Source organism: Myodes glareolus, chromosome 11 (assembly GCF_982192425.1).
Source record: "Myodes glareolus chromosome 11, mMyoGla1.1, whole genome shotgun sequence".
Taxonomy (NCBI): Eukaryota; Metazoa; Chordata; class Mammalia; order Rodentia; family Cricetidae; genus Myodes; species Myodes glareolus.
In genome coordinates, this window is record NC_142036.1 from 56209873 (window position 1) to 56237213 (window position 27341).

The 27341-nt window shown below is 40.7% G+C and overlaps 1 protein-coding gene across 1 annotated transcript in view; it reads left to right on the forward strand.

The window, feature by feature from the left end:
* The window catches only part of Map4k5 (mitogen-activated protein kinase kinase kinase kinase 5), an 87746-nt gene that overhangs the window by 33517 nt on the left and 26888 nt on the right, over positions 1 to 27341 (forward strand). The window contains exons 3-14 of the mRNA XM_048415953.3: positions 343 to 433; positions 859 to 923; positions 2089 to 2144; positions 6913 to 6960; positions 7047 to 7089; positions 7808 to 7880; positions 10323 to 10454; positions 12897 to 12959; positions 14725 to 14806; positions 15619 to 15735; positions 20417 to 20495; positions 26488 to 26546. Of these exons, the coding sequence (XP_048271910.1) occupies positions 343 to 433; positions 859 to 923; positions 2089 to 2144; positions 6913 to 6960; positions 7047 to 7089; positions 7808 to 7880; positions 10323 to 10454; positions 12897 to 12959; positions 14725 to 14806; positions 15619 to 15735; positions 20417 to 20495; positions 26488 to 26546 (908 nt within the window). The remainder of the gene's footprint in view (positions 1 to 342; positions 434 to 858; positions 924 to 2088; positions 2145 to 6912; positions 6961 to 7046; positions 7090 to 7807; positions 7881 to 10322; positions 10455 to 12896; positions 12960 to 14724; positions 14807 to 15618; positions 15736 to 20416; positions 20496 to 26487; positions 26547 to 27341) is intronic.

Sequence of the window (27341 nt, forward strand, 5' to 3'; positions counted from 1 at the left end):
CCCAACATTGACCTCTGAACTTTCACAGGCATGCACACAAATTCTCACTCTCTGCTCAAATCAAAGTAGTGGGTGACTTCATTATCTCACTTTCAGTAACATGTAGACCACCCGCAAAAATGTTAACCAAGAGATGGATGAGCTCAGTGGTTGGAGCAGCCTAGCGTGCATGAGGTTACATAATGTAAATAACGTCCAGATAAAAACGTGAACCATACCACAGGTCAAATGGACATGACAGGTAACTACAGTACACGTTCCTTCCGACAGCTGCAAAATAGAGTCCTCTCGCATTTCGTCGTATTTGGAGTAACATGGTGACCAATTTATTTTGTTTTTCAGGTGATGATTTTTCTTTGATTCAACAAGAAATATATATGGTTAAAGAATGTAAGCATTGCAACATCGTAGCCTACTTTGGGAGCTATCTCAGGTAAAAATCCAGAAGCGCCATCTCTTATCTTTTCATAGTCTTTCTTGCCCGTCTCTCTCCCTCTGTGTCAAGGCCTTCACTGTGCTTGCTGAAACATTGTCCAGTAGGGCGCACTGCCATCTGCCTGCTGTGCTCACACTAGCACCTCTGTTTCCGTGGCCCTGCCTTGTCTGGCAGCCTTAATGCATCATTATGAACAATGATAACAGAAAACAGATCACGTCCTAACCTTTTTCAGATTGACGCAAAGCTGAAACTGATGTGCTCTGGTGTGTGTTGAGGAAGGATTGCTCTGGTGGCTCCTGTTGCCTTCCGCAGAGCATCCTGACCCCAGTGTGCTGAGAGTGAGGCTGTGGGGCTGAACATGTGGATGTCAGTAGTTGAGAATTACAGGCCGGTGTAATTTTCTTTCTCTCTCATTGTAGTAGGGAAAAACTGTGGATTTGCATGGAATACTGCGGTGGCGGATCCCTTCAAGATATTTATCATGGTACTGTTAATACAGTTTTACATCTTAAACCCTACCTTGGCTTTTATGGTTGTTATTTGACATTTCTAGCTAACAAGAGGAATGATTTGGGTAGATTTACTCTCTAACATTATTCTTTCTGTCCCCAGACATATGCAAAATTAAAATCTGGTTATCACTTTTCTTAGTTAAATTGAACTTAAAGGAATATTATTCCTTTAAGTAGTATGCTAAAAAAGCACAGTTTTAAAAAATTGTCTGCACATAGGCATATATCTGAGTTTGAGGAAGCATGGTCCACATAGAGAATAGTGAGTTCCAGGCCAGCCCGGGCTATGTAGTGAGACTTGATTTAAGAAGGATGTGTGTGTGTGCACATATGTCAGTCAGATGCTATTCGTAAAATGGCATCACTTCTTGCATTGCCACTTCATCAATGTATAAAAATCAAACTTTGTGATTCTGAGTAGGTGTAGCCAGCCAGCAACCAGACGGTGCAGTGAGGTACCCTCTGTACAGAGACTTCTGGTCAGTTCCATTTGGATCTTACCATCAGCAGGCAAAACCCCAGATTTCTTCTCACACACCGAAGAAGCACTATTTGGAAGCCCTTGATTGGATAGTTGCAAAGGGATTTTATATTTCATGTTAGAGAAAGGTCTGCTTTCCAGAAATAATCTGGTTACTTTTGACTCTTCAGTAAGATACTGGATCAAGTCTCATTATTCTTCTGAGAGATGTGGAAAGAATTAATTATACTCGAAAGAGTACCTCAAACTCTAAAAACGTGTGTGAGTCTCATCTGTGAGTCCCAGCACCCAGTCTCCTTACGTTGCTCTGTGCCTCTAGACATGTAATTCACATACGGGCAAGCCCTGCTCTTGCCCATCTCTGAGACTGTGTAGTTCACAGCCTTGGCTTTACTGTGGCCTTTGTACTAAGCTTCGCACATAAGGACACTGTACATTTTCACTGTCCGGAGTTGTAAGGGAATAAACCTCTTATTTTCAAAATAAACTTTAAATACTCAGTGCTTCATTTCTTACACAAATGTTGTCTGCTTGTAGTCAGAGGAGGAGTCACTCAGTGAGGCAAGCAGAAGTTGTACGCTGCTTCATTGTTTTGCCGCTAGACTGTTTAACATTAGCATCCAGTGACAATGGGTGTTTTTGTTCTTTCTTTCTAGTTACTGGACCGTTATCTGAATTGCAAATAGCCTATGTATGCAGAGAGACGTTGCAGGTAATGTATTTGCTTAAGTAGCTAGAAAGGCAGCAGTTTCATATTTAGTAATTGTGAATGATGGTTTGCTCAAAATCTAAAGAGCTAAAATAATCATCATCATCTCCCAATCCAGTTTCCATGTTTTAATTTTGTAACATGACGGGGCTGGCTTGTTGGGGTATCTGTCCCACCTGGTACTCGTAGCTGGCAAATCCCAAGGAAAATCACACACAGGACTCCATAAGGTTATAAACTGATTGGCCCATTAGGTCAGGCTTCTTGCTAACTCTTATAATTTATATTAACCCATTATTCTGGTCTATGTTAGCCATAATGGCTCCGTACCTTTCTCAGCTGGGCATGTTACATACTGCCTCTTCAGTGGTCTGCGCAGGAGTGGCAGAGGAACCTCTCTGCTTCCCAGAATTCTCCTGTTCTCATTACATCACTTCTACTTCCTGTCTGGTTTTCCCGCCTATACTGCCTGCCTGGCCAATCAGCGTTTTATTAAAATACATGATTGACAGAATACAGACAATTCTCCCACACCATAATTTTGTAAAGCTACTAACTTTTCCATGAGTGATGTACAAGAATTTATTCAAACAGCCATTGAGAAGCTCGATGGTCGCATTTATTTTATTTATACTGATGGTCATCTGTGGTAGTGGACTTCAGTGAATTGTTTACCCTTAATGAGTTTGTGGACCTGTCAGTTGATGACTTGTTTAACCTTCACCTCAAGCTTTATGGGTGTGAACAGAACGCTCCTACAGAAGCATGGGGTCTTCTGCCATATCTTAGTTCTGTGTGTCATTAATCCAGGTCATTGCTAGCAGAACTCGCTTTCCTAAGTTTCATTAACAAATTAGAAGCATTCCTTTGCGAAAAGTAAAATAAAATAAAGCATGTCTCTGCTTACTTGGGAGCCTGCGAGAGCTTCAGTACAATAAAGTGTCTGCACTGGGGCAGGGCACCTGTGGCATCCTGCACTTGGCTTCAGTCCTCTGAGAGATGACTCATCGCAAACATTAGTGATCATGGTGTTCATCTCCTTTAAGACCTTTAAATGGGGCGTGGAGGTTAAATGGAAGTAATGGAGGGGGTTATGGCTGATGGTTGTTCATTGGGGCTTCTTTCTGGTTAAACAGTAGTAATGGGGGCATTACAGCCGATAGTTGTTCAGTGGGCTTCTCTTCAGGGGCTTTCTAGATTGTGTAGTTTGTTTAGAAGTGAAAGTGATTTCTACATGTACATGCAGTTGTTATTTTAAAATGAACGTAGATTGATGAGATCCAAGAAAAATTGTCATCAGTTTATAGAGTGCATAGCCTCGTGCTCCAGGACGTACTATTCCCAGTATACTGTGAGATAAATGCAAGTAAATTCCCTTTGAGTGTGAGATCATCCTTAGTACCTAAGGGGTTGTGTCCAGGACCTCCAAGAGTACTAGCATCTACAGTTTCAAGTCTTTCACATAGAAGGACATAATATTTATGCGTAGCCTATGCACATGTTCCTGTGTACCTGAGATCCCCTGTGGATCACTTACAATAGCTGCTGTACCATAGATGTCGCCGCATTGCTGTTCAGGAGTAACAACAAAGAAGCCTTTATGTATATTTTGTCTCAAATATTTTCAATCTTTGTTTTTAATCTGTGTGTATAAGTAGGAAGAATGACTAGGAACAAATTTCCACAATATATACCTAATAGAAATATATTGTTAATAAAATGCAAACCTAATCATAAGCTGATACCAAAGAATAACTAACAAATTAGTTTTAGTTTCTAAAGGTCTTCATTTCTTTAAGCAACAGATTGAATGCTAAATAAAAGAGAAAGAACTATGAGGTGGATTTATAGTCGAACCTGGTGACTGGCTTCAGCCTTCCATGGTTCTGGCTCCTTTGGTGTGAAACAAGGCTTTACGAGCAATGACCTCCGGAGTCTGCTCCATTTTAAAGTTCTGTTAAGCAACTGGACTTCTGCATTTGGTCAGGATGGAGTAACAGAGAGCAGTGGTTACCTTAGCTCCCCAGACAGTACAAGGACCAGTGGTTTTCACGAAATGATCCAGGAGGCCGTCACAGGAAGTCTCGAGGAGTAGGAAACAAGCAAGGAAAGTTTGCTGTCCGTGAGGGCTGTGGGCATGTGTCCAGACCATGGCAAAGGGAGAGCCCGCGGTGAGTGCAGGACAAGGTCGCTAAAATATCCAGATCAGATACTGCAGAGTATTGGAGTGTTTTCTTTTAGTCCAAAAATACACAATATTCAAAGTACTGTATGATATTGGCCATCTAAGGATTATTGGGCATGCAGAAAGCATCATAAGAAGGAAAGAAATCAGTGAAGCTACCCCAAAGCTGTGAAGATGCTGTGCTGGCCAGAGTAGAGCAGAAGTTCCGAGGTCCGTGAGAGCTGGGCCTGGCAGCCCAGAGCATTCAGCACGCTCTGAAGTCAGGAAGCAGGAAAATCACACCAGTGCCTCCTGTCATGGTGACCCCAACCATAACATTATTTTTTTGCTACTCTAGCTGTAATTTTGCTGTTGATGTGAATCATAATGTAAATATCTGAGGTGCAGGATATCTGATATGTAGCCCCAAAGGGGCCACGACCCATATGTTGAGAACCACAGACTTAGAAGAAAACAACATGTACAAAAGAAACAAGCAGAGGATGTTGGGATGCCGACAGGTATTAGCGGAAACAGTGGGGCGAGAAAAGAAATGTCAGTTGAGAATTGAGTACCTAGAGGAAATAAAGACTAAAGGGGGTGTGTTCATTACTCATTGTCTCTGTGTCCCTGTGACAGACAGAAGCAAGGGAGGAGGGCCCTCCGCTGGCTCACAGTTGCAGAAAGTGCTGTCAGTCATGGGCGGGGGGGGGGGGGGGGGCACAGTGGCCCTGGGAGCTTGCAGCATGGCTCCTGCACATCTTGGCAGATCAGGAAGCCGAGAGCTTAGGCCAGAACTGCGGGTGATACAGCCTTCAAGGTCCCTCTTTAAGAGGATCTCCAGCACCCACTTGGTAGCTCAGAACTGTCTGAAACTACAGCTCCAAGTCATTTGGCACCCTCACACAGACATACATGCAGGCAGAACACAAATGCACATAAAAATAAATCATTTTAAAAAAAAGAATGGGAAGGTGGACAGATCCTCACAAGATTTGAAATTCCATGAATCACTTAAAGGCAGTTATGCCATAAAACATACACCACACGCAAAAGCCACTTAAATAAGTTCCCAAGGTAATTCAACAAGATGTAAGAGCAGGTATTATATAAACAGTGGGTGGTCCTAGAAAGTCATGTTCATTTACAGTAAATGACCCTGAATAAACTTTAGAGAAAGCTGCATGGTCTTCTAAAGGACATTTAGTGAAATCCAGCGCTTATTCCCAATAACTTTCTGCGCATACAGAAAGACAAATATTGCATGTTTCTCTTTCATATGTGGGCCCCAGCTTCTGGTCTTTATATATGTGTTTATGTGGGAATGGCCTCTAAAGAGACCAGGAAACTGGGAAGGAGCCCTGAGAGTGAAGGGCTTTGGGAGGCAGGAGGAGAACATTGTATGCATGAAGGTAAAGTGGAATAGCGGGGAGGGGGTGGGACGCTTTGGGAATGTGCTAGGAAACTGAGGAAAGAGAGAGAGGAAGAGCGGCCCAGCCAACACTCAAAATGTAGGAAAAGCTGGAAGAAAAACGGCTGCTTTAGAAATTGACTTAAAAAATAAAATGTAAACATCCAGGCATGGCACATTTGAAAGGAATGTGGTTAACCCAATGCAGAGTATCTATGAAAATGCTGTGGCCAAGTCGTCCTTTCTCTTGATACAACAAGACAAAGATGTCCACTCCAGCCTTGTAGTCCAGGCTTCGAATAGTATGAAAAGACAAAAGAATGAAATAAAAAGGAATCTAGTTTTGAAAATAGCAAGCAGAGCTCTTTATTCACAAGGCTACGTAACCATTTCCATTGAAAATGGGAGGGAATCTACAGGCGGCCACGAGAGCAGACAAGTTAGCTGAACCAACACTCGCACGCTTCTGGTGGCTTTTCAAAAGTCAAGTGGACTTCAGAATTAGGAATTAAAGTTTAATGAGAAAACTACGTACAGTAGCATAAGGGATATGACATTCTCGTGGATAAATACGGCAGAAGAACATAAACACTTGTGTACTAAAACCACACAGTAGCTGAGAGGAATTGAAGGCCTACCTGAGCGGATAACTGGCTGTTCCGTGGGGTAGGAGGTTAGTGCTCAGAAGGTATCAGTTCTCCCCAGGCAGAACCCCAATTCCAGTTGAACCCTTATTTGTTAAAGAAATTAGCAAGCCTGTCAGGCACGGTGGCCCATGCCTGTGATCTCAGCGAGGATCCTGGAGCAGGAAAATCTAGCTTACCTACTGACCTGTCTGTCTGGGGATGTGGGAGCTGCAGTGAAATTGACAAGCTGATTCCGGAATCCCTGTGGAAAGGCAAAGCAGGAAGAATGGCCAGGTAGCTCTGGGAGCCTGTGTAGAGACAGCAGTGTTGATGGGTGAGAAGTTAAAAGCACAGCAGGGGTGTGATCGCACGTTCTTTGTCTTAATTGTGATGTTGCTGCTTTGGTAAAACATTTCCAATTTTACCAGAAAGTGAGTTACATTACAATCTTGTCAACTAGTTAAAAGAACCCCTTTACTCCCTCAAAAAGGCTGTCTGGTTTTTCTTATTCCGTGATTGAGGTAGACATTTGATACTGTCTTGCTAATGCATATTCTTTTTTACCTTCAGGGTCTTGCCTATTTGCATACTAAAGGCAAAATGCATAGAGATATCAAAGTAAGTTCATCTCATATATTTACATTGCTGAGCTTTGAAAGAAATTTTATGATGCTAGTTTAATAGTATTTGTGCTTTTGTTTTAGGGTGCAAATATCTTATTAACGGACCATGGTGATGTAAAATTAGGTATGTTATTTTGAATTCTTAAATTTTTTACCAAAAATATAAAATGATATTTAAGTTTGAATAGGTTTAATTTTTTTATATGTAATCATAATGATCACTCCCTGTGATATACTGATTTTATTCTTGAAGGAGTAAAATTCTACTCAAGGAAATTAATCTTATACATAAAAACCCATATTCATAAAGCTATTAATCATATTACTTATGGTAGAAAAATACAAGCCAGTGAAATATTTTTCATCATGTCATTAATATTAATGGAAATATGAGTAAATCTGATTTATTAAATGGCAAAAATGAACTAAATAATTATTTAATTTTATTATCATGTTTAACAACAACTATAAAATTTTATATACATAGAAAAATTTTCTAAAACGTAGCAACAAATTAATAACCTTCTAGTGTTTTAGGATTAAAGGAATTCAGGTGTATGTTTTGTATGTTTTCCCATGTTTTCAGTTTTGTCACTTTTTCCCCAAGTTAATTTCAGTGTACTTGTAAAATAATTTGATAAAGTATAGTTTTCATTCTAGTAAAATTTTGAAAATTTTCTTTTAAATTGAGTATGTTATGAACTAAGTAAGAACTGATCTGGTAGTAAATTTATACACGTTAATACATAAAATATTGATGGCTATGCCAATGTGAAATGCTGGTTGTATTTAAAAAAAAAAAAGGCCCTACCCAATTTTCTGCTGCGTTTTTCCCCTTGCAGCTGATTTCGGTGTGGCTGCAAAAATAACAGCGACCATTGCGAAGAGAAAGTCTTTCATCGGCACCCCTTACTGGTAAGACTGTTGTGACTGTCCTTCTAGTTTCGTTTCTTTACAGTTTGTGCTCAGCCTTAATCCTTGATACTACAAGCAACCATCAAAGGCCAAGAGCCTTGCGTGCTCCATGATGCTTTCCTAGCGCTGATGGTGTTAGGGGATCTTACAGCATCCAGCTCTCTCCATGGCAAAGGCGTACACAGAGTGGAGTTTTCAAAAGAAAGACTTCTAGTACCTTTCCAATTTAGTCGAGGACTAAACCCACACGTCCTACACTGGTGTCCAGCAGCCCCCCATGAACAAGTCTCCTACTTGTGACTACCGCAGTAATCTCTCTGAAACCCTGCCTTCCTTATTGACAAATAGTTGAGGTTAACAGAAGACCTCATAGTAAATGTTAGTGTGAAGCTTGGCATGTGGACCATGTTTGTAATCTCAGCATTAGGGAAGCTGAAGCTAGAGGATTACTGTGAATTTGCAGGGAACTTAAGCTTTAGTATGAGACTCTGACTCAAAATAAAAAAGAAATAACAAAATTCCTTAATATTTAAAATGATGTGATGAATGATATAGCAGGTGGCATTCAGAGTTTGTGTTATGAGTTGGGTTTGTCAGTATATGGTGTTTGGATAATTTATTGTTTTGAAAATAAAGTGCCAAAATAAACTGTGTGTGAGGGCTGAAGAGATGGCTCCGTGGTTAAGAGCACTGGCTGCTCTTTCAGAGGAAAGTTAAGTGTAAAAGTAAAAACCAGGCTGGGCATGGTAGCACATGCTCATGGAAGGCAGAGGCAGGCTCTGTGAGTTTGAGGCCAGCCTGCACTACATAGTGAGTCCCAAGCCAGCCAGGATTACACAATGAGACCCTGTCAAAAAAAAAAAAAAAACTAAACTAAAAACGAATGAGTTAGGGGTTGGAGATGTAGCTCAGTTGGTGGGGTAATTCCCCAGTGTGCATGATCCCCAACACCACATAAGTGTGAAGGCACATTTTTTTTTTCTGTGCTTGGAAGTGCAGAAAAATCAGAAATTGAAGGTCATCCTCAGCTAAAAGCAAGTTTGGGATCAACCTAGGAATTTGAGACCATATCTTAGAAAAAAGGAGGGCAGGGGACAGTAGAGGAAAAGAAAAGATGTAAAAAGTTTTTGTTGGCATCAAGCTTTAAAGGAAAAGATTGCTCCCATCACCTGACAGCTTAAAGCTTTGTCTACCAACAGAATCAAAAATTAAAAGGCAAGTGAAATACAGGAAGGACTGGCTAAATTGGCCAAACTGTTTAATATGTTTAATATGCCACTAAAAAGAGTGCCTCCTGAGCAGCAGTTAGAATAACACCTAACAAATCCTAAAATATGGGAAATGTTTCCCTCGGTAAGCTCAGTCAGGTTGGAAATACTTGGAACCAGTGAGTGCACTCCCCATCCCTAAGTCTATTACAGTGTTGGGAGAGTGACCTGTCCCTGCGGCTTAAGAACCACTGAGTGGTGTGTGTGTCTAGTCTTGGTGCTTTTGCTGGTGGTAATCTGTCAGAGGCTCATGCATTTCTATATGCAAAGTGCTTTCTCAGAATAATTTAAGAAAGAAAATGTGGCTCAAATAAGCTAAAGGAGTGTCAGCTGTCAGTTCTGGGGATAGCGCGGTGGGCCGAAAAGTGGTGCTGTTGAAGGTGAGTTATTAGCAACACCTTAACGTGGACAGAATTTAGGAATCAAGGCCAGAATTAGCATGTGTGATGGAATACTCTTAGGAAAGATAACATGTCTCTAAGTATATATTCACCACATGCGTGCCCACAGAGGCCTAAAAGCATCAAATCCCCTGAAGTTGGCATTATGGGTGTTTGTGAGCCACCATGTGTGTGCTAGAAACCAAACCAAGGTTTTTTTGGCAAAAGTAACCAGTGTTTCTTAACACTGAGCCATTTCTCTGGCCCCCAAATAATGAATTTTAGAAATGGGATGAGGAGCCGGGTGGTAAGGTTCTTCTTTCCTCTCTTTCCATCTGTGAGTGTTGCTGGGCGAGGGCCCGCTTGTTCATCCCAGCCGCCCGGCATCCTTAGCCCAGAAATAACCACACAGAAACTGTATTCATTAAAACACGCTTGGCCCATTAGCTCTAGTTTCTTATTGGCTAATTCTTGCATCTTAATTTAACCCATTCCTATTAATCTGTATATCACCACGTGGCAGTGGCTTACCGGGAGAGATTCTAACCAGCGTCCATCTCAGGCGGGGGATCCGTGGCTTCTCCTGACTCTGCTTTCTTCCTCCCAGCATTAAGTTCTGTCTTCTCTGCCTACCTAAGTTCTGCCCTATTAGGCCAAGGCAGTTTCTTTATTCATTAACCAGTACAAACAACACATAGAAAGAAGGACCTCTTACCCCATGTGAGTATAACAAAAAGTAGTGTGTTCTGTGTCATTTCTAAAAGTGAAAATGCGTGCTCACTGATTCCCTCTAGGATGGCCCCAGAAGTGGCAGCGGTGGAGAAGAATGGTGGCTACAACCAACTCTGTGATATCTGGGCAGTCGGAATAACAGCCATTGAGCTTGGAGAGCTTCAGCCGCCTATGTTTGATCTTCATCCAATGAGGTGTTCTCATTATTTACAACACTGTGGGGAGATAAAATACTGATTCCTCTATCACAATAGTAAACGTACTGTAAGGGACTGAGATGTAATGTCATATAACCTACTCAGGAATGAGCACACATGCACACAGTCTGCACATACATGCAGAGGCAAACCCTCTTTCTTTCTCTCTCCCAGCTGTATAGCTGCTCCTAAAACAACAGAACAATAGAGTGGGTGTCTAGCTTGCTTAAAATTTTCCCATTATGCAAATTTCCCCCAATAATCAAACTAGGAGGTACCAGTTATTGTTGTCTTTTTTAGTCTTCATTTTAATTCCTCCATCAGTTCATCTTGTTTCTCTTTTGACCTGTATGAATTTATAAGTAAATGATAGAAAACGCTTAAATTCTCTCTTACTTTAGTTTCTTTTACTTTGTTGAAGGAATAATGAAGTATCTAGGATTAGTGTAATAGTTATTTATGCTTTAAGATGGATTCTGTTCTAGAAAAAGAAAATGAACACTCGTGAAAAGATTTACATATACATTTATATGTGTAATATATATATGTGTGTGTGTGTGTGTGTATATATACATATATATATATGAATGAAAGGGATATATTGAGCTAAACTTTAAACAACATAAACATCACCAAAATAGTGGAAATGTCCTCCTAGTACGTGATTGGCCACAGATTAACATATACTACATTGGGAGCTATTCAAAGACTGTGTGCAAGCAGAGTGTCTCAGATACTGCTTTGCTGTGAAGAGAAGGAGAAAAAAACCCTTATAAAAGAAAGCATTTAATGGGGGGCTTGCAGTTTCAGAGGGGTGGAGCGTGGCAGCAGGTATGGCTGCCAGAGCAGTAGCTCAGAACTTACATCCTGATCCACAAGCAGCAGACAGAGCCGCTGGGCCTGACAGGGACGAAGCTGCTCCCTCCTCCAATAAGGCCACAGCTCCTAACCCTTTCCAGATAAGGATTAACCATGCAAATATGCAAGCGTGTGGGTCATTTTTATTCAAGCAACCACAAATAGTTTACGAACAAGTACCAGCTACTAAAGAGCCACATGGGACACTAAAGGCCTACAGAGTGAACGAAAATCCACTGCAGACAAAAATGACAGTACATTCATCTTCATAAGAATGGCTTTGTACACACTGGACATGAGCAAGTCTAGAAGACAACTCAGTCTGTGCTTCATAGTGTACAAGTGTTTAGCTGTTAACACTAGGAAATCATACATGGGAAACCTGAGTTTGACCCCAGGCCCCATGTGGTAGAAAGAGGGAGCCAACTCCCACAAGCTGTCCTTAGTCATGCTCCTGTCATGTTAAATAAGTACACGTAACACTTATTACAGTTAATACAGTTATTAACTGTAATACAGTACAGTAAATACAGTTATTTACAGGCCTTAAAGGGAAAAATGCTAAGAGCTATCCATTTGTAGTTAACTGGGGTGATAAATGTGAGTATCTTTGTATCTAAGTCTCTGTGTACACTATTAAGGTGATAAATCTAAGTATCTTTGTACACTGTTAAGCAAGTTATTTAGCAGTTGGCCCAGCTGTTTGTTTGTTTGGACCTGGAGAGTTGGTTAATAGTGAAGACAGTAAACATAATATTACCTAATAATATAAGCATTTGGATAAAAGTCTTTTAAAAGATTGGGGTTTTTTATATATAATATGTTCAATAGTAAGAACATGACTTTTTTCCCACTTTCAGTTTTTTATTAAATTATTTCATTTTTGTAAAGAGTATGTCTTTGCTATGTTCAGTAAAAAGATTGGGATTTTTTGTAACAAATGCTGAAATATAACATTTTAAAAATTCTTTAAGTCCTCCATATAGAAAATAGATTGAAGGTCAATTCATAGAATACCCTGTAGGCAGCTTGTGTATAAACAGTGTGAGAATTTACTGTCCAAATAAAGGAAGCATCAGGAAATGGATATAATTTGCCAGAATAGTTGTAGATGTCGGCCTTTATTTAAACCTGTAAGTTAATGTTAAAGTAACTTGTCATTGCTGTGTTACAAACTTAAAGAGGATTATATAAATATGCCTACATTATATTAGTTATGTCAACAATTTGTGGTAATGAAACTTCAACATTTTATGGCTTTGTCTTATGAATAAGGGCTTGTTTGACATTTAAAGATTTCTTTTAAAGCTAGTGGAAATATTCCATAACCTGTCCAAAATACAGACAAGCTAAGGAGTGTGGGCACAGCTCAGCAGAAGTGCTTGTGTGGCTTGTGCCACACACAGGATATGACCCCCAGTATCATCAGAAAACAGAGTATGAAGCATCCCATGTCCTGAGCAGTGTCCTCAGTACCCTCCATGAGGTAGTGCTGTACACATTTATAACAGAATATTCATTCTGACTGTTCAGTACAGTGATGAAAGTTTCTTAATAACTTAACTGAAATTTTTATTTCAGGGCTCTCTTCCTAATGTCAAAAAGTAATTTTCAGCCTCCAAAACTAAAGGACAAAACAAAATGGTGAGTTAAAGATTATAGAGTCTTAGAGAATTTAGCAGTCAGTTTCCTTGCGTTATAGAGGATAAAACCAGAGCTTTGGGCAGCTAACTCAGGCTTCATGGCTGCGCATCTGTGAGCGTGGGTAAGGAGCTCACCCAGGGCTGCGTGGCTGCGCATCTGTGAGCATGGGCAAGAGCTTACTCAGAGCTGCATTGCTGTGCGTCTGTGAGCAGCTTACCCAAGGCTGCATGGCTGTGCTCTGAGCATGCATGAGGAGCTGGGTTTATTTCCCAGTCATCCCTGCTCTTGACACACAGCCATTTTTCTAACATGCTGGTGTCCTGAGTAAAGATGGTGTGGTAAGGGAAGGGATTTGAAATGAATATGTGAAGAAAAAATTCACTTTCATTGCCTTGTATTTTTTATATCCTTTAATTATATATTGTCTTCCCTGGACTGTGGTATTTGAAAAAGTTTCCCAGATACTATGATGATGCTTATAGTCCTTATGGTTTTGTTCTCCTTCTGTATGTTCGAAGGAGCTATTTCTTATGTTCTTCTCCATCCCCTCTTTCTTCTGCAGCTATCATTATAGCTCATACATAGTAGATGGTAAAAATTGAAAATTTTTGTAGAAATTTATAAGCATTTTATAAAATAAACCAGCAAGTAAAAATGTCTAATATCATGCACATAGTTCTTGTATAGGTGTGTGGCTGTCTAGAAGGCCTGTGAGCCTCCAAATGTACATGTCCACTTATTTTTCTCATGAGACAGTCTGTATGGTGAGATTTCAGACTGTAGTCTCCCCTCCCCCAGTAGACTCTGAGCTGAGTTATGTGTCATAACCTGTGTGGGTACAGTCGTAGTCAGGAGCATCCTGGGTGATGGCAGGAGTAAAGGGCACGTACCCTGTGCTGACCTCTAGTACCTGGTGCTCTAGTCATTGAACTGGAAGACTTTGTGTCAAGAATGCCTTAATAATCCAGGAACAGCAAATAGTATGTATCAGCATGAAATTCGTGGTTGCATTCCAGAGATGTGGCTAGCATTAGAGGCCCCTGCAGTCCTTAGACTGTGTTTTTGAGTGGCTCTCACAAACCGCCATGGGCAAAGTAGTGATTGCATTGCTCTTGATGAGATGTGCTGTGTGTTGTCTTTGCTGATTACTATGGCAACTTCCTTGGTTCTTTAGCCATTCTCCACTAGAGGAATCTTAACAGTGGCAGAAAAAACCTGTTTGTCATTAGCAATGAAAATAGGATTCTCCCTGGTTCATCAATGCAGACAGCGGGGAAATCCTTTCGGTTGCTAAAATCACTCATTTTTCTTTGCCCTTTCCTTATGAATTTCAAAAATTCTTTTAGAACTTAAATTGTCTCATAATAGTCTCTCTACCCTCCATGTAATCTAACTTTCAGCATAGAAAAATATTTTAATGTTCCATAAATTAGGCATTTATGCCAATTATGAACATGGGCTTTTAGCTGCACCTAGAACGATTAAGTTCTAATCATGCATCTGCCCACTTGTGATCTGTAGTGCAATGTTTGGAGCTCATCTAGTACTCTTGCTGTTCAGCTGCATATTACTTAAAAGACAAGATGGCTGCACTTGTGTCCAAGGAACATGCTGTGTTTTGTGTTTAGGTTTTTGATCTGTATGGAGTCCTGAGGGGGGAAATGCTGTTTCTCACTTTCTGTTCCTTTGTTAGCTTTGTATAATAACAGCAGAAAACTCATGCTGGTGAAATATCTTTATGCGCTCTCTCTCGCTTTATTTGAAGGTCATCGACATTCCATAATTTTGTCAAAATAGCACTAACTAAGAACCCTAAGAAAAGACCAACTGCTGAAAGGCTTCTGACTGTAAGTCATTGGGTCACAGAGGGTTACTCAGTAACGTAGGAACTAGACGGGTCACTAAAGGAAAGCATATGTTGTAAAAATGTTAATCTGTTGAGCAAGGATCAGCGAACTTTCTATAAGGGATCAGATGCTAAGTGTTTCTACCTTTGTGGACTGTACAGTTTCTGTCAGATTGGTCGCAACTCTTCAGTTCTGCCATTATAACCTAAACAGTGTACATACATGGTATATACACTTTATTTACCCAAGTAGGCAGTGCACCAGATTTTGCCCTGAGACTACAGTTTGATGACCTCAGCCTCTGAGAAAATTCTCCAAAATACTATCATCTAAAATTGATTGCTTTTCTTAATTAATATGTAAATTTATAATGTGCTTTTACATGTATATGTAAAATACCTTTGTATGAGAAATTAATGAGTACAACAACCTAAGATGCTCTATAATTTAGCTGAGTGAATGCAAATATACCAAAAAATGCCTTTTTTACTGTTGTGAAACATCCCACAGTATTCATTTGCATGCCAGTATATATAAGTGAGCATCATCATTTAGCTGTCTATAGTTTAAGAGCCCAACGTGGATTAAACTACCTGACATAGAGAAATGGCTTCCATTTAGTCTCTTAGCACAAGTGTTTGAGTTGCTCACTGATTGATGTTCCCGCTGCTGCCTCCTCCATGTCTCTATGCAAACTCAACGATTATCTTGTCTTACAAGTTACTGACTTAAGAGTCACAAGTAGCATTCTTTTTATACGCCATAGAGGTGAAGGCACATCTGTGACGTTTGTCTGTTTGGCTCTCACTCAGCACACCTTTGTTGGGCAGTCGGGTCTGTCTCGGGCCCTGGCAGTTGAGCTGTTGGACAAGGTGAACAACCCAGACCACCATGCGCACTACACTGAAGGGGACGACGACGACCTTGAGGTGGACGCTTAAGAACTTTCTGAGATTTCTGATGGCTTTGGAGTGTATTCTCTTATTTCAGTTACTTTTTTGTTTGTTGTTGTTGTTGTTGCCGCCTTTATGGATAAGGTATCACACAATCCCTGTTGGCCTGGGGCTCAGTGTGTAGACCAAGCTAACCTTGAGTGCTCAGAGGTCCTCCTCCTGTGTCGGCCTCCCAAGTGCTGGGGTTGCTGGTGTGAGCCACCATACCTAGTTGGGAATTTATTTTCTAATTTACATCTTCAATTTAGTTAAAATGGGCTTAGCTACGAAAAACACTAACTGTATGAACTATACATATATTTACTTAATTATACCTGCTAAGGTTTTCCTAATTCTGTTCTCATTCCGAGTTCTCTGATTGACTGAGGTTTAGATGAGGTTACCCTGCTCCAACCCTTACACACATGTCTGGAGATCCAGAGGTGCCTCCTCTCCAGATCTCAGCCCCTGTGGTGGCATGTGGTCTCCTGTAGAGCAGAGATGGCGTCTGTTTCCTAGGAAATAGTGACTTTAAGAATGCTACTTTGGAACGTGGTGAAAAGGTTTAGGCACAACGCCTGTGCACATAATTTTTCATAAAGACTCCTCAGATATTCAGGCGGTCATTTTTCAATTTTTCTATTTATGTATACTAAGAAAATACAGATAATTTTAAAGGAGTGAGTTGAAATCCTCAGTAGGAAAAAGAAACTCTTTCCATTATTTTTTATCAGTAGTTTCTTATATAATTACATGTAAGTATTCTATTATTGTGCATGCCTTCTCTGAAAATATTGTAGGATTATTTTGAGTTTACCATATATAGTAGTGCAACATGTAAATCAGGAATGGGGCACTTGCTGCTCATTGGTGGCACCAATGTTTCTGTTGATGCGGTTAACAGATGTAGGCCTTATAGAATCTTTAAAAGATAATGTTTGTTCTCTCAGTGCTTCACATATATTATAATCCAGTTCTGCAATTTTATTTGATATTAAATTGTCTTGAATTGCTTGATAACCTAAGAGCTGAGTTTGATTCCAGATACTCATATAGTGAGTGAGAAAACTGAGTCTCACAAGTCCTGGATCTCTACAGGTGCACATGTATTCATGAATCCATACACATAAATAAATACAATTCTTTTTTTAAAAAATTAAGATTAGCAAGATTTTAAGGCAGGCATATTGACAGCTAGCCTGTAAACCAAGGACTCGGAAGGATTGCCCCCAAGCAAGCCTAGGTTACATTGTGAGTTCTAGGCTAGTCAGGGCTGCTTTGTGGATAGTGTGCCTGAAAACAACAGATAGGTGGAATCCTATAACTTAAAACTTCAGCATGAATGTTGGGTTAGATATTACTTGATTCCCAACTAATCTTACTGATTATGTAAAAGCACAAACCCCTCCTTTACAAGTTTGGTGGACTTCCCTCGTTCTGTCTACCTTCTCAGAGTTATTTGTATGTTTGTTTTGCTATTGTTTGTGATTTGCCATTCTTTTTAATCCTTGAAACAAAATCTTCTAGCATCCATGAGCACAGTGGTGTGATACTGACGCTGTGCTGGCATTCAGAGAGGGCAAGTTACTCAGAGAGGAAATTCAAAAATAGCAACACATAATTTACAGCACTTATAGTCCTATGGCGTAAGAAATACAGGGCCCTATGAAGGGATATCATAGGTAGGGCAGGCAGAAAAGAGCTCAGTGGAAAAGTGATGTTTAAAGCAGTGATATTAAAAGTGATATTTGGAAGATGACTTGGAAGTAGAAAAAGAGAGCAAGAATAAGGTGTTGTTTGTTTGCTTTGTTTTGTTTTTAGATTTATGTTATCATTTTATGAGTACAAGTGTTTTGCCTGGACAGTGGCATCGGGCCTTGTAGGAGAGTTCCAGACATTTGTAAGCTGGCATGCCAGTCCTCTGGAAGAGCAGCCGGTGCTCTTAACTGCAGGCCAACTCTCCTTTAACAGAGGAAATCCTAGCGTGTCTAAAAGCCTGATGGTGATAGAGAAAGTAGGATACGGGGGAAACTAGAGAGAAGTCAGTCTGGGTGGAGCAGGAATAAGCCATGGGGCATGAAGCTACAGAGCTGGATACCGTCTCTAAGGAAAGCTCTGCCTTTAGACTCAGGGTGATCAGAAGCCGTTGAGAGGAAGAAAGTGGCATGATCAAATGTACGCTGTGGAAAACGTACTCATGAGTTTATAATGCTGAGTCTGCTTACTGGAAACATGTGGAAGAACCTCCAGGTGGGCAGGAGAGAGATGGCAGTAACGTAAACTAGAACACAGCTACGAGTTCTTCATTCAGGAACCATCCGAGAGCTGGCGACTGAATCGTGGCTAAGATGGAAGGGTGAGAAGAGAATTGCTGCTGGCTTTGAATTGAACACCTGGAGAACAAAACCACTACTGAGGCAGAAGCATGAGTAGAGTTTGGAAAGAAAAATGAGTTTACTTTTACACTGAGTGTGTGACATGAGAGGTCTAGTAAGAAGGTAGGTGCTGGTTGTAGGGAGAATTTGTCTGTATAGACGTGAGTCACTGGAGAAGGAACAAATGTGACCCCCAGGGAAGCGTCTTAGATGGACAAATGAAGAGGGAATTGGATCGAGGACCCTGAGATTCCTCTCACAATTTAAGGATCGACTAAGGATCCACTAGGTGAGGAAGACCAGTAAAGACCACAGAAAGGAAGAGAGGCTCCCCATGAGAACATTGCCGAAGCTAAGGTCACACCACAGAGATGGCTCAGCGGCAAAGGCACTTACTGCTGCAGAGGTTAGGTGACAGCTCAGACGTTCTCAGTGCGCTCTGCTGTGTAGCGCTTCCAGCAGCAGTCGACACCCACTTGTGAATAAGGGATAGCCAGCTGTGCACCCCAGATGTGATAGAGGAATAACTAGCTGTGCACCCCAGATATGGTAGAGGAATAGCTAGCTGTGCGCCCAGATGTGAATAGAGGAATAGCTAGCTGTGCACCCCAGATGTGAATAGAGGAATAGCTAGCTGTGCACCCAGATGTGAATACGGGATAGCCAGCTGTGCACCCCAGATGTGGTAGAGGAATAGCTAGCTGTGCACCCCAGATGTGAATAAAGGGATAGCTAGCTGTGCACCCAGATGTGAATACGGGATAGCTAGTTGTGCACCCAAGGTTGGCATGCAGTATCACTGCAGTGAAGGGCATAGGGAGTTTACAGTACTGATGAGATTACTTAAACTGTCAGACTCCCAGGTATAAACGAGATAGGGAGAGAAGTGAAGGTCTGATAGGAGCGGCAAGTAAGAGAGTAATGGATCAATGAAGTTGGTATCTGAGCAGGAGCATTAAACAGCTGTGAGGGGAGTGAGAGCAGACTCAGACGTCCCAACTGGAATGTAGTGCAGATGGTAGAGCTGATGATTTGGTCTGGGATGGACCTTTAGGACTAGAATACTTCCAGCTACCTGACAGTGTCTTACACCCAGATCTCTACATTCACATCAGCCTTTGAGATTGTTTGGCATGATGGGGATCTTGAAACGGAGAGAGGTAAAACAAGCCAAGCCATTTTCAGAGCCATCAGTAACTGATGAGTCATCAGAAATCTGGTAGCTAAGGACCGAGCTGGAGGCAGAGCTTCTAAGGGGCCTGAGCTTGTGCTAAGAGGTGGAAATAATAGATTACCAATGTGGCCTGTGTTTTCTTTCTTTAAACGTGTATCAGTGTTTTTGTTTTATTTTGTTGCCTACTTATGTGTCTGCTGCCTGTGGAGTCCAGAAAAGGCATCGGGTCCTCTGGAATTGGAGATCCAGGTGGTTGTGAACTGCCTGTGGGTGCTGAGAAAGGAATGGGTCCTATGGAAGAGCTCCATGTGCTCTTAACTAACGAGCTGTCTCTCTAGGCCCATAGCTTAAAATGCTTTGACTCTGCCTGTGTCCAGTATTTCTCCTTCCTATACCCTTATACACTTGCAGAAATTCTCCCCTTAAAGCTGTCTCTGGTGCTGCCAATCCCTTGCAGTAAAATCTCCAAACACTTCTTTCTGCTCAAAAATAAAAACTGAGAGCCATCATCTGACATTCGGGGTTTTGTGTCCGCACAGTTCCCTAATCTTTCCTGATTTCAGCACACTCAAGTAGTTACCAAGACCCACTTCTTGCAGGTGTTCCATTCTCACATCATGTGGTCATAGCCTGTGTTTGCTGCATCTCCACATCTCGTGGTCATAGTCTCTGTCGGCTGCGTCTCCACATACCGCATAGCCAATGCCTGCTGGACCTCAGGCCCCAGCAGAGCGTGCGGAGCCTCTGCTCCTGAGTTCAGTACAGAAGGGATCACTCCCTTGACCAGGTTTTAACAGGAATTCTTTTTTTTTGTTGTTTCTGTTTTTAACTAAATGACACTGACCATTGACTAATTTTGTACATGTCTGTGTCCTTTGTTGTCCCAAACTAAACTCTTTGAAGCCAAGGTTTGTATCTGACTGAATCCCTTCTGTGTTTTCATGGTGTAAACATTGAAGAAGTGAACAAGCATTTAAGACATCTGAGTGTTCATTGTATTTTTATTGTTTTTCTTAGAAGAAATGTTTTAGTAGATAATCATACTTGTCAACAAGCAATCGTTTAAAGAAGAAAATTTTAGCCTTTCATTTGTTGTTAAAATTTTAACATGTTGTGCTTGCATTCACAGCCTCATGCGGTCATTCGTCATACCATCAGATCTACAAACAGGAGTTCCAGAGCTGAACGGACAGCCTCGGAAATAAACTGTGTGTATATGCTATGTAGTTTTCATTGGTGGTCTTGGAGGGCTGATATGGGTTTTCTTATATTTTCTGTGGGATTATATTATCTTAGACTAATTGAGGCCTGTATACTTTAACACTTCAGAATATATTAGAAATATAGGTTACTTTTTTAGTTTTATTGTACTATATTGATCATTGTTTTTAAAGTTTTTAACTATAAAGATACTTGTGCCCATTGTAGGAAATTTACAAGAAATAAAAAATAGAAAGTTTGTATTGCACATCATCACATGACCTACAGCCATTCCATTTTTCTCGGACTTCTTGCTTTGGCGTGAATATTTCATGTGACTCAAGTTGCACTTTGACATGCTAGAGAAGCGGGTTCTGTTTGCTGGTGCTGACTTCGCAGCTGCATGCTTATGTTGCCAGCTGAGTCGTGTGCATTTCATGCCTTAGGAGATAGTCTTCTGTTATTGGGCGTTTGGGTGCGTTTTCAGTATTTGAGGTCAATATGAAGATGACTCCTCACAAATATTTAAAATGAGATTTTGATATTTTTATTTAGTGAGTTAATCATAAGCAGGCAAACATTTTATATCAGCCACCTTTGTCATTTGAGCTGCATTTAAAAAACAGAAGTTTTGGATATGGGTTTCCTGACTTAGATTTGTGTTGTTTCAAGAAATTAAAGTAGTTCATAATAAAATAAGATTCATGGTTAAGAATTTTAACCATAGTGAATAAGATAATTCACTAAGTATTTGAACCAATTAGAATTTCTACAAAGAAGTATTAAATAGCTGTTTGCATTTTATTTTATTTTTATTTTTTGGGAGGTGGCTGTATTGCCCAGGCCAGCTTCAAACTCACAGTTACTTTTCTTCCTCAGTTGCCAGGGTCTGAGACTTTAGGTTGTACTAGCACACCTGGCTTAAAAAATATTCCTAGCTCTTTAAAAGAATGTCTTCCCTTGTCCATTGCTCAGCAGGACTTGCCATAGATAAACCAGTAATAAAGATTCAGTGTCTCTGTTAGTGCTAGTGCCCAGCTTGTTGTTGTCGTTCTAAAATTAGTTATTTGTTTATTATGTACCTACTGAGTCATCTTGCTATAGCCTTGTTTCTTGTAAAAAAAAAAATTTCTGAGGGCCCCAGACAACCAAAGATAACCTCCTTTGACAAAGCTATATTTACTTTGTTTCGCTGTAAAATGTTCTCTTAATGTAATCTAATTTGTCTTTTCTTTATAGCCTTTGCATTTTATATTACATTCTTTGTTTTCTTTTCCTTTTTATATTTTTAGGTTTTTCGAGATAGGGTTTCTCTGTAGCTTTGGAGCCTGTCCTGGAACTAGCTCTTGTAGACCAGGCTGGCCTTGAACTCACAGAAATCTGCCTGCCTCTGCCTCCCGAGTGCTGGGATTAAAGGCATACAGCATCACCACCCAGCTATATTCTTTGTTTTAATTTATCCATTTTTTTTTTGTGTGTATTTGTTTTGCTTGCATGTATGTAGGTGTACCATGAATGTGCTTGTTGCCTGTGGAGGTCAGAAAAGAGCATAGGATCCCCTGAACCTGGAGTCAGGGATGATTGTGAGCTACTATGTGGGCGCTGGCAACCAAATCTTAGTCTTCTGCAAGAGTAACACATGCTCTTAATCACTGAGCCATTTCTTCAGCAGCATATGTAGTGTGTTCTTGTATTTTGCAATTCCACTTTTTACATACCCCTTTGACATGAAGTTAGAAAGTAGAAAGTAAAGACTAGGCTTCAGTTCTTTTCCCTGGGTCAGTGCTGCTTTGTTAAAATTTTTAATCTTTTTTCTCATGGATTTAAGATACATCCTTTATTGTAAAACTAAATCCCCATGCGTGTCCTAGAACTTGTTTTGTGGGGACTCTGTTGCATTGCTTTTAAGATGCCTGTCTGTGTACAGCCGCACACTTACGAGTGTTACATCTCTGAACTCTGTTAAATTCATCTCTCCCCTCCTCTTACTTCTCTTTATCATGTCCAGGTGCACACAGTGCTGTTCTTTTAGTTATATCTGATTATTATATAAATACATTTAGAATCTGGATATCTAGTTTTAAATTTTATTCTTATAGGTGTGTGACTAAATTTATATATTAACAGAGTTGACATCTTTATGATGCCCAGTCTTAACTAAAAGACTCTCTCTCTTTTTCTCTCGTTGGGGTGACGATCAAGATTTAGTTTTCCTCATGAGTGCTCAGAATCCTGGTTATTTCACTGAGTGTGCCTTGGATAAAGTTGAAGTCGTTTTACTAATGATTTTTTTCTTCTGTCTTTACGTTTAAACATTTCTCCTTTTATAGATATCAGAGTGTTTTATGGCTCTGTTCTTGCTTGCTTAAAGATTTCAGTTCTATTCTGGTTTTTTCAGTTTGCTTAAGTTAAGCTGGTAAAATATATAATAAAATGATCAAATCTTAAGTGTGACATGTGGTAAAAATTTAAAGATACAGGCACCCCTGTGGCTGTCTCCCTGCTCAGTGTGTAGAACACAGCTGGAATCTCAGAATTGCCCTGCTCCTCCATAGTCAGCATTCTTCCGTCCTAAACTCCCCCTCCCCGTCCAGAGCAATTGATATTCTGACTCCTGTCACATAGGTTCTGTTTTTAACTGACCTTGACTTTTAGACAAGTAGGTTGACACAGTGGACCCTTTTCTTTAACTCATTCGTATCTGTGAGAGTCATTCTCAGCATCATGTAGGAATATCTGGTAGTCGAATATTTCATTTATGAGTATATTATATTACAACTCATCCATTCTTTTGTTGACATTTGTTTTGGGCTATTATGATATTCTATGTATTCTTACTGTATATTTTTAGTGGATATTAATAATTTTTTAACCTGGCTGTTGATATAGCAAAGTATCTGAGGTAAACAAAGGAAGAAAAATTTGCTTTGGCTTGGTCTCTAGAGTTCCAGTCCCTGGTCACTTGGCTCTTTTGCTTCTAGACCTATAGTGAGACAGAACAGTATAATCGAGCTTCATCGTGGAAGAGCTGTTCACCACATGTGATGGGACATCAGAGGAGTAAGATGTGCTGGCCAGAAACAATATGCGGTCCCCAAGGACCCAGTCCCTTCAGCAAGGCCCCACCTTTAACTCTCTGTCATTTCCCTGTAGCCTTTCCATTGATGAGCCATCATTGAGTTAATCTATCTTAAGGTCACAGCTCTCATGAGCCAGTCACTTCCCCAAAGCCCATCAGCTAGCAACCAGCCTTAGCACCTAGATTTTCGTGGGCATGTCACATCAAAACCATAACATATCAAATGTTAAACTCACCAGGGATAAAATAAAAGATAGTCCAACAAAGTCACATTTGTTAATTCTCTGCAGTGTTATAAAATGCACCACAGAAACCATGTGGCATCCTAACCATCAAAGAAGAAGCATGTGGGCAGGCAGAGTTCAGGGGAGTTAAACCAGTGACTCAAAGTGAAGACCTGTATGGGAAAGGGTGAGCGCCAGGTCTGTTCTGAGAGTGGCCTCTGAAGCTTCCCGTAGCTGAGCTCTCGTTTAGAAGTGCCTGCACTTGAAGCTCAGTGTCTGGCCTGGATTTAAGTCAGTGACTTAGATCTTCCAGACATAATGTGATGATTCATTGTAATGCACATGATTTCACACAGGCAGGTCCTTGGCAGCCTGGTTTAAAGGGCGGTGTCTCAGTGGGAAAGCAGCATAGCTCAGAGAGAGTGCCTGTCCCATTAAACGTGACACACGCAGGATAGTCTTGGGAGAAATTACCTTCCTCCTGGCTTTTGCATTTGGGTTTGGGTTTGTCCTCCCTGGCTGATGAGTGCCAGGAAAGAATTTTCTTCCTCTCTCCCTGGCCAGGATATAGGCACATGGTCATTGTGGCACATAGTCTCAGAATTCACAAGGTTGAGACAGGAGGGTGGCAAGTGTTCGGGGCCAGCCAGGACTGCATGGTGAAACTCTTGCTTTTACAAAAAAAGGCAAGTCAGTCAACGTTTTAAACAAGCTGAGGAGACTCCTACAAAGTTATCTGTTCCACACCCCCAAAGTGTTTTGTTTTGTTTCCTTTGCCGAGTGGCAGGGAAGCCTGTTAAACTTCCTCACTGAACGAAATACCAAGCATCCAGTGCATCTGGAAGTGCTGCCCCCAGCTCCAGTTTCTACATCTATCACAGGCACATGGCCAAGACACACTTAGTATACAGTTTTATGCCAAATGGACTCAGTTCTCTTCTTGTCTGACTAGGGTTCGTTAGATCTTGTAGGTCCACGAATCCATGGTTTTCATCATTTGCTGCGATCTCTCTGAAATACCTGACATAGTCTCCCCTCTGCTTCTGAGACGTCTACACACAAGAGAAACTTTGTTCTTGTCCCCATTCTGCTATTAAGCCATTAAGTAAGTTTTATTTTAGGTACACCATTTTCCAAATACAAACTTTAGTAATACTCAAATTACACGTGTACATATATTTGCATATTTACAAATGTAATTTTGTTTCTGTGCTGCGATTGTCTTCTCACCCTTGTCTGTCTCTAAAGTCCTCAAGCATGTTTGTGGTCAGCTTTTAAAGTTGCTGTCTGCTGATTGCCTGGATAGTCTGAGTCTCTTTTCTTCAACCACCTGTGGTTCCTGCATTCCAGCTTCACGTCTAGTATTTTTGTTGTGTCTTGAACAATGTAAGGCCATATTTAGCATCTAAATATTGTCCTCTTTCTTTGAAGACTTGATTACCTGGCAGCCAAGCTGACTCTTGAAGGCTCGAGTGTGCTCTTAGGTCCCCTGAACAGAGCTCAGATGTCTGTCCTGACACCACAGGCAATCCCATGCTCACAGAGCTGTCTCCAGTTATGTGCACAACCGCCTGTAACTCCAGTTCAGACACTCATGGGAACACCATATATACCCAGAGGCAAAACATTCATACACAGAAATATTTCAAAAAATGTGTAGGTTGTATTAAATATTATTAATGAATAGAGGCTTTTGTTTTAGAATGCTATTTTAAATAGAGAACATACGCTATGGAATGTCTTCCTCTCATGCTGACAGTTTTCAGCCAGACGTGTTGTGCACACTTGTAATCCCACCCAACACTGCAGAGTCTAAGGCAGGAGGAAGGTCCCGAGTGAGCAGCCAGCCCTAGTGTGCATAGTGAGTTCCAGGCCAGCCCGGACTATGTGGCAGGCCCTATCTTTAATAATAAATAAATTTTTAAAAAGAAAGAAGGGGGAGAAAAAATTTGTTTTAATCTTTTTCTCTATATAACAAATTATGCTAATGCTTTGTATAATTCTTTATAGGTTTTATTTTGGGGGATAAATGCAACTAGATCTTACCTGAAAGCCTTTTAACAATTAAGCTTGTATTTAGAAATCTTGTATCTTTATGAGTGTAAATGTTGAAAACCTTTTGGGTGTTTATATTCACATTCAGTTTTTAATTATAGTGACTGTAAGTAGGTAATGAATATTTAGAATATTAGATGAATATTAGAATATTTCATCTAAAAGGAATTGTCGAAGTAGTCTGATGAGACCGGATGAAATGCACGGCAGAGCCTGGCGCAGGCCATGAACACCGTCCTGTAGCTCAGGTTTTCTCATTAGAAGAACTGTGCATCACACGGCAAGGTTTTCCCTGCCGTGAAGCTGCTGCTGATCTTAAAGCACCGTCTGCAGCGTGGAAACAGTCTTCGCCTTTGTCATCTACTTCCAATAGCTTATAAACATTTTATTTACACAAAAGTGCTTCTTAAATTCCCTGATTTTAGCCAAGAATTAAGCATAGAAGCGAGGGGAAATCCCAGATTGGTGCTTTTTTCTGGGTGACTATGAAGATGTTTTAAAGAAGAAATAGAGAGATCTCTCTCCTGTGCCTCTGCTTTTCCTCCCTCTCAGCAGCGTTCGTTCCCATTTCATTTCTGAAATTAACCACTTAAGATGATGGCTGTGTGCATCTGTATTTACATATCTGTTCTGTATTTGCAGTTGACAAGTTACAGTTTGAACCACCTCTGAGGAAAGAAACAGAAGCCCGAGACGAAATGGTAACTGCGACTTTAAAACATTTTCAATTTAAAGTTTGAGAAAACTTCGTGTGAGATGTTTTAAGAAATTAAGTATATATATAAACCTCCTTGCATACATATTAACTCTACTAATCTAGTTGACGGTGCTGCAGGCAGTGTAGTTGACCCACTCAGTCCAGCACGCCCAGTCTTGTGAAGGACGTACGTGGATTGTTAAACACTGACGTGGAGTCAGCTTTCACCTTTTCCTGACTCATTAGGTTTGAAGTGAGCACAGGTTTGCACTGCTTTTCTGTGTAAAGTATCTTATCTGGGGCTGGACACATGGTCGTTAGTGGAACACTGTTGTCGGTCCTGTTATGTTTGTTACTGTAGCTTATTTTGCCTTGTTTGTTATGAGAGGGTCTCCCTGTGTAACTTAGGCTGCCCTTGAGTTGCTACGGCCCTCTGCTTTAGCAGCCTAGTGCCAGAGTGATAGGCATATGTCATCACAACAGAAGTGGTACCATTTTGAGATTAACTACATATTTAACCCTGTATATAAAGGAATAAATAAAAAGATATTGTTAGGATTGGCCTAGAAGATTCCTTAATGTCTACTGCTTTTTAGTCAATAAAAATGCATTTTCTAGGCCAGGCAGTGGTGGCACATGCCTTTAATCCCAGCACTCAGGAGGCAGAGGCAGGAAAGTCTGAGCTGGAGGCCAGCCTGTCTACAGCATTAGTTTCAGGACACCGAGGCTACACGGAGGCACTCTGTCTTTGGGTAGAGGTGGGGGGAGCGCATTCTTCTTGCTGCCCGTTTCTGTATGC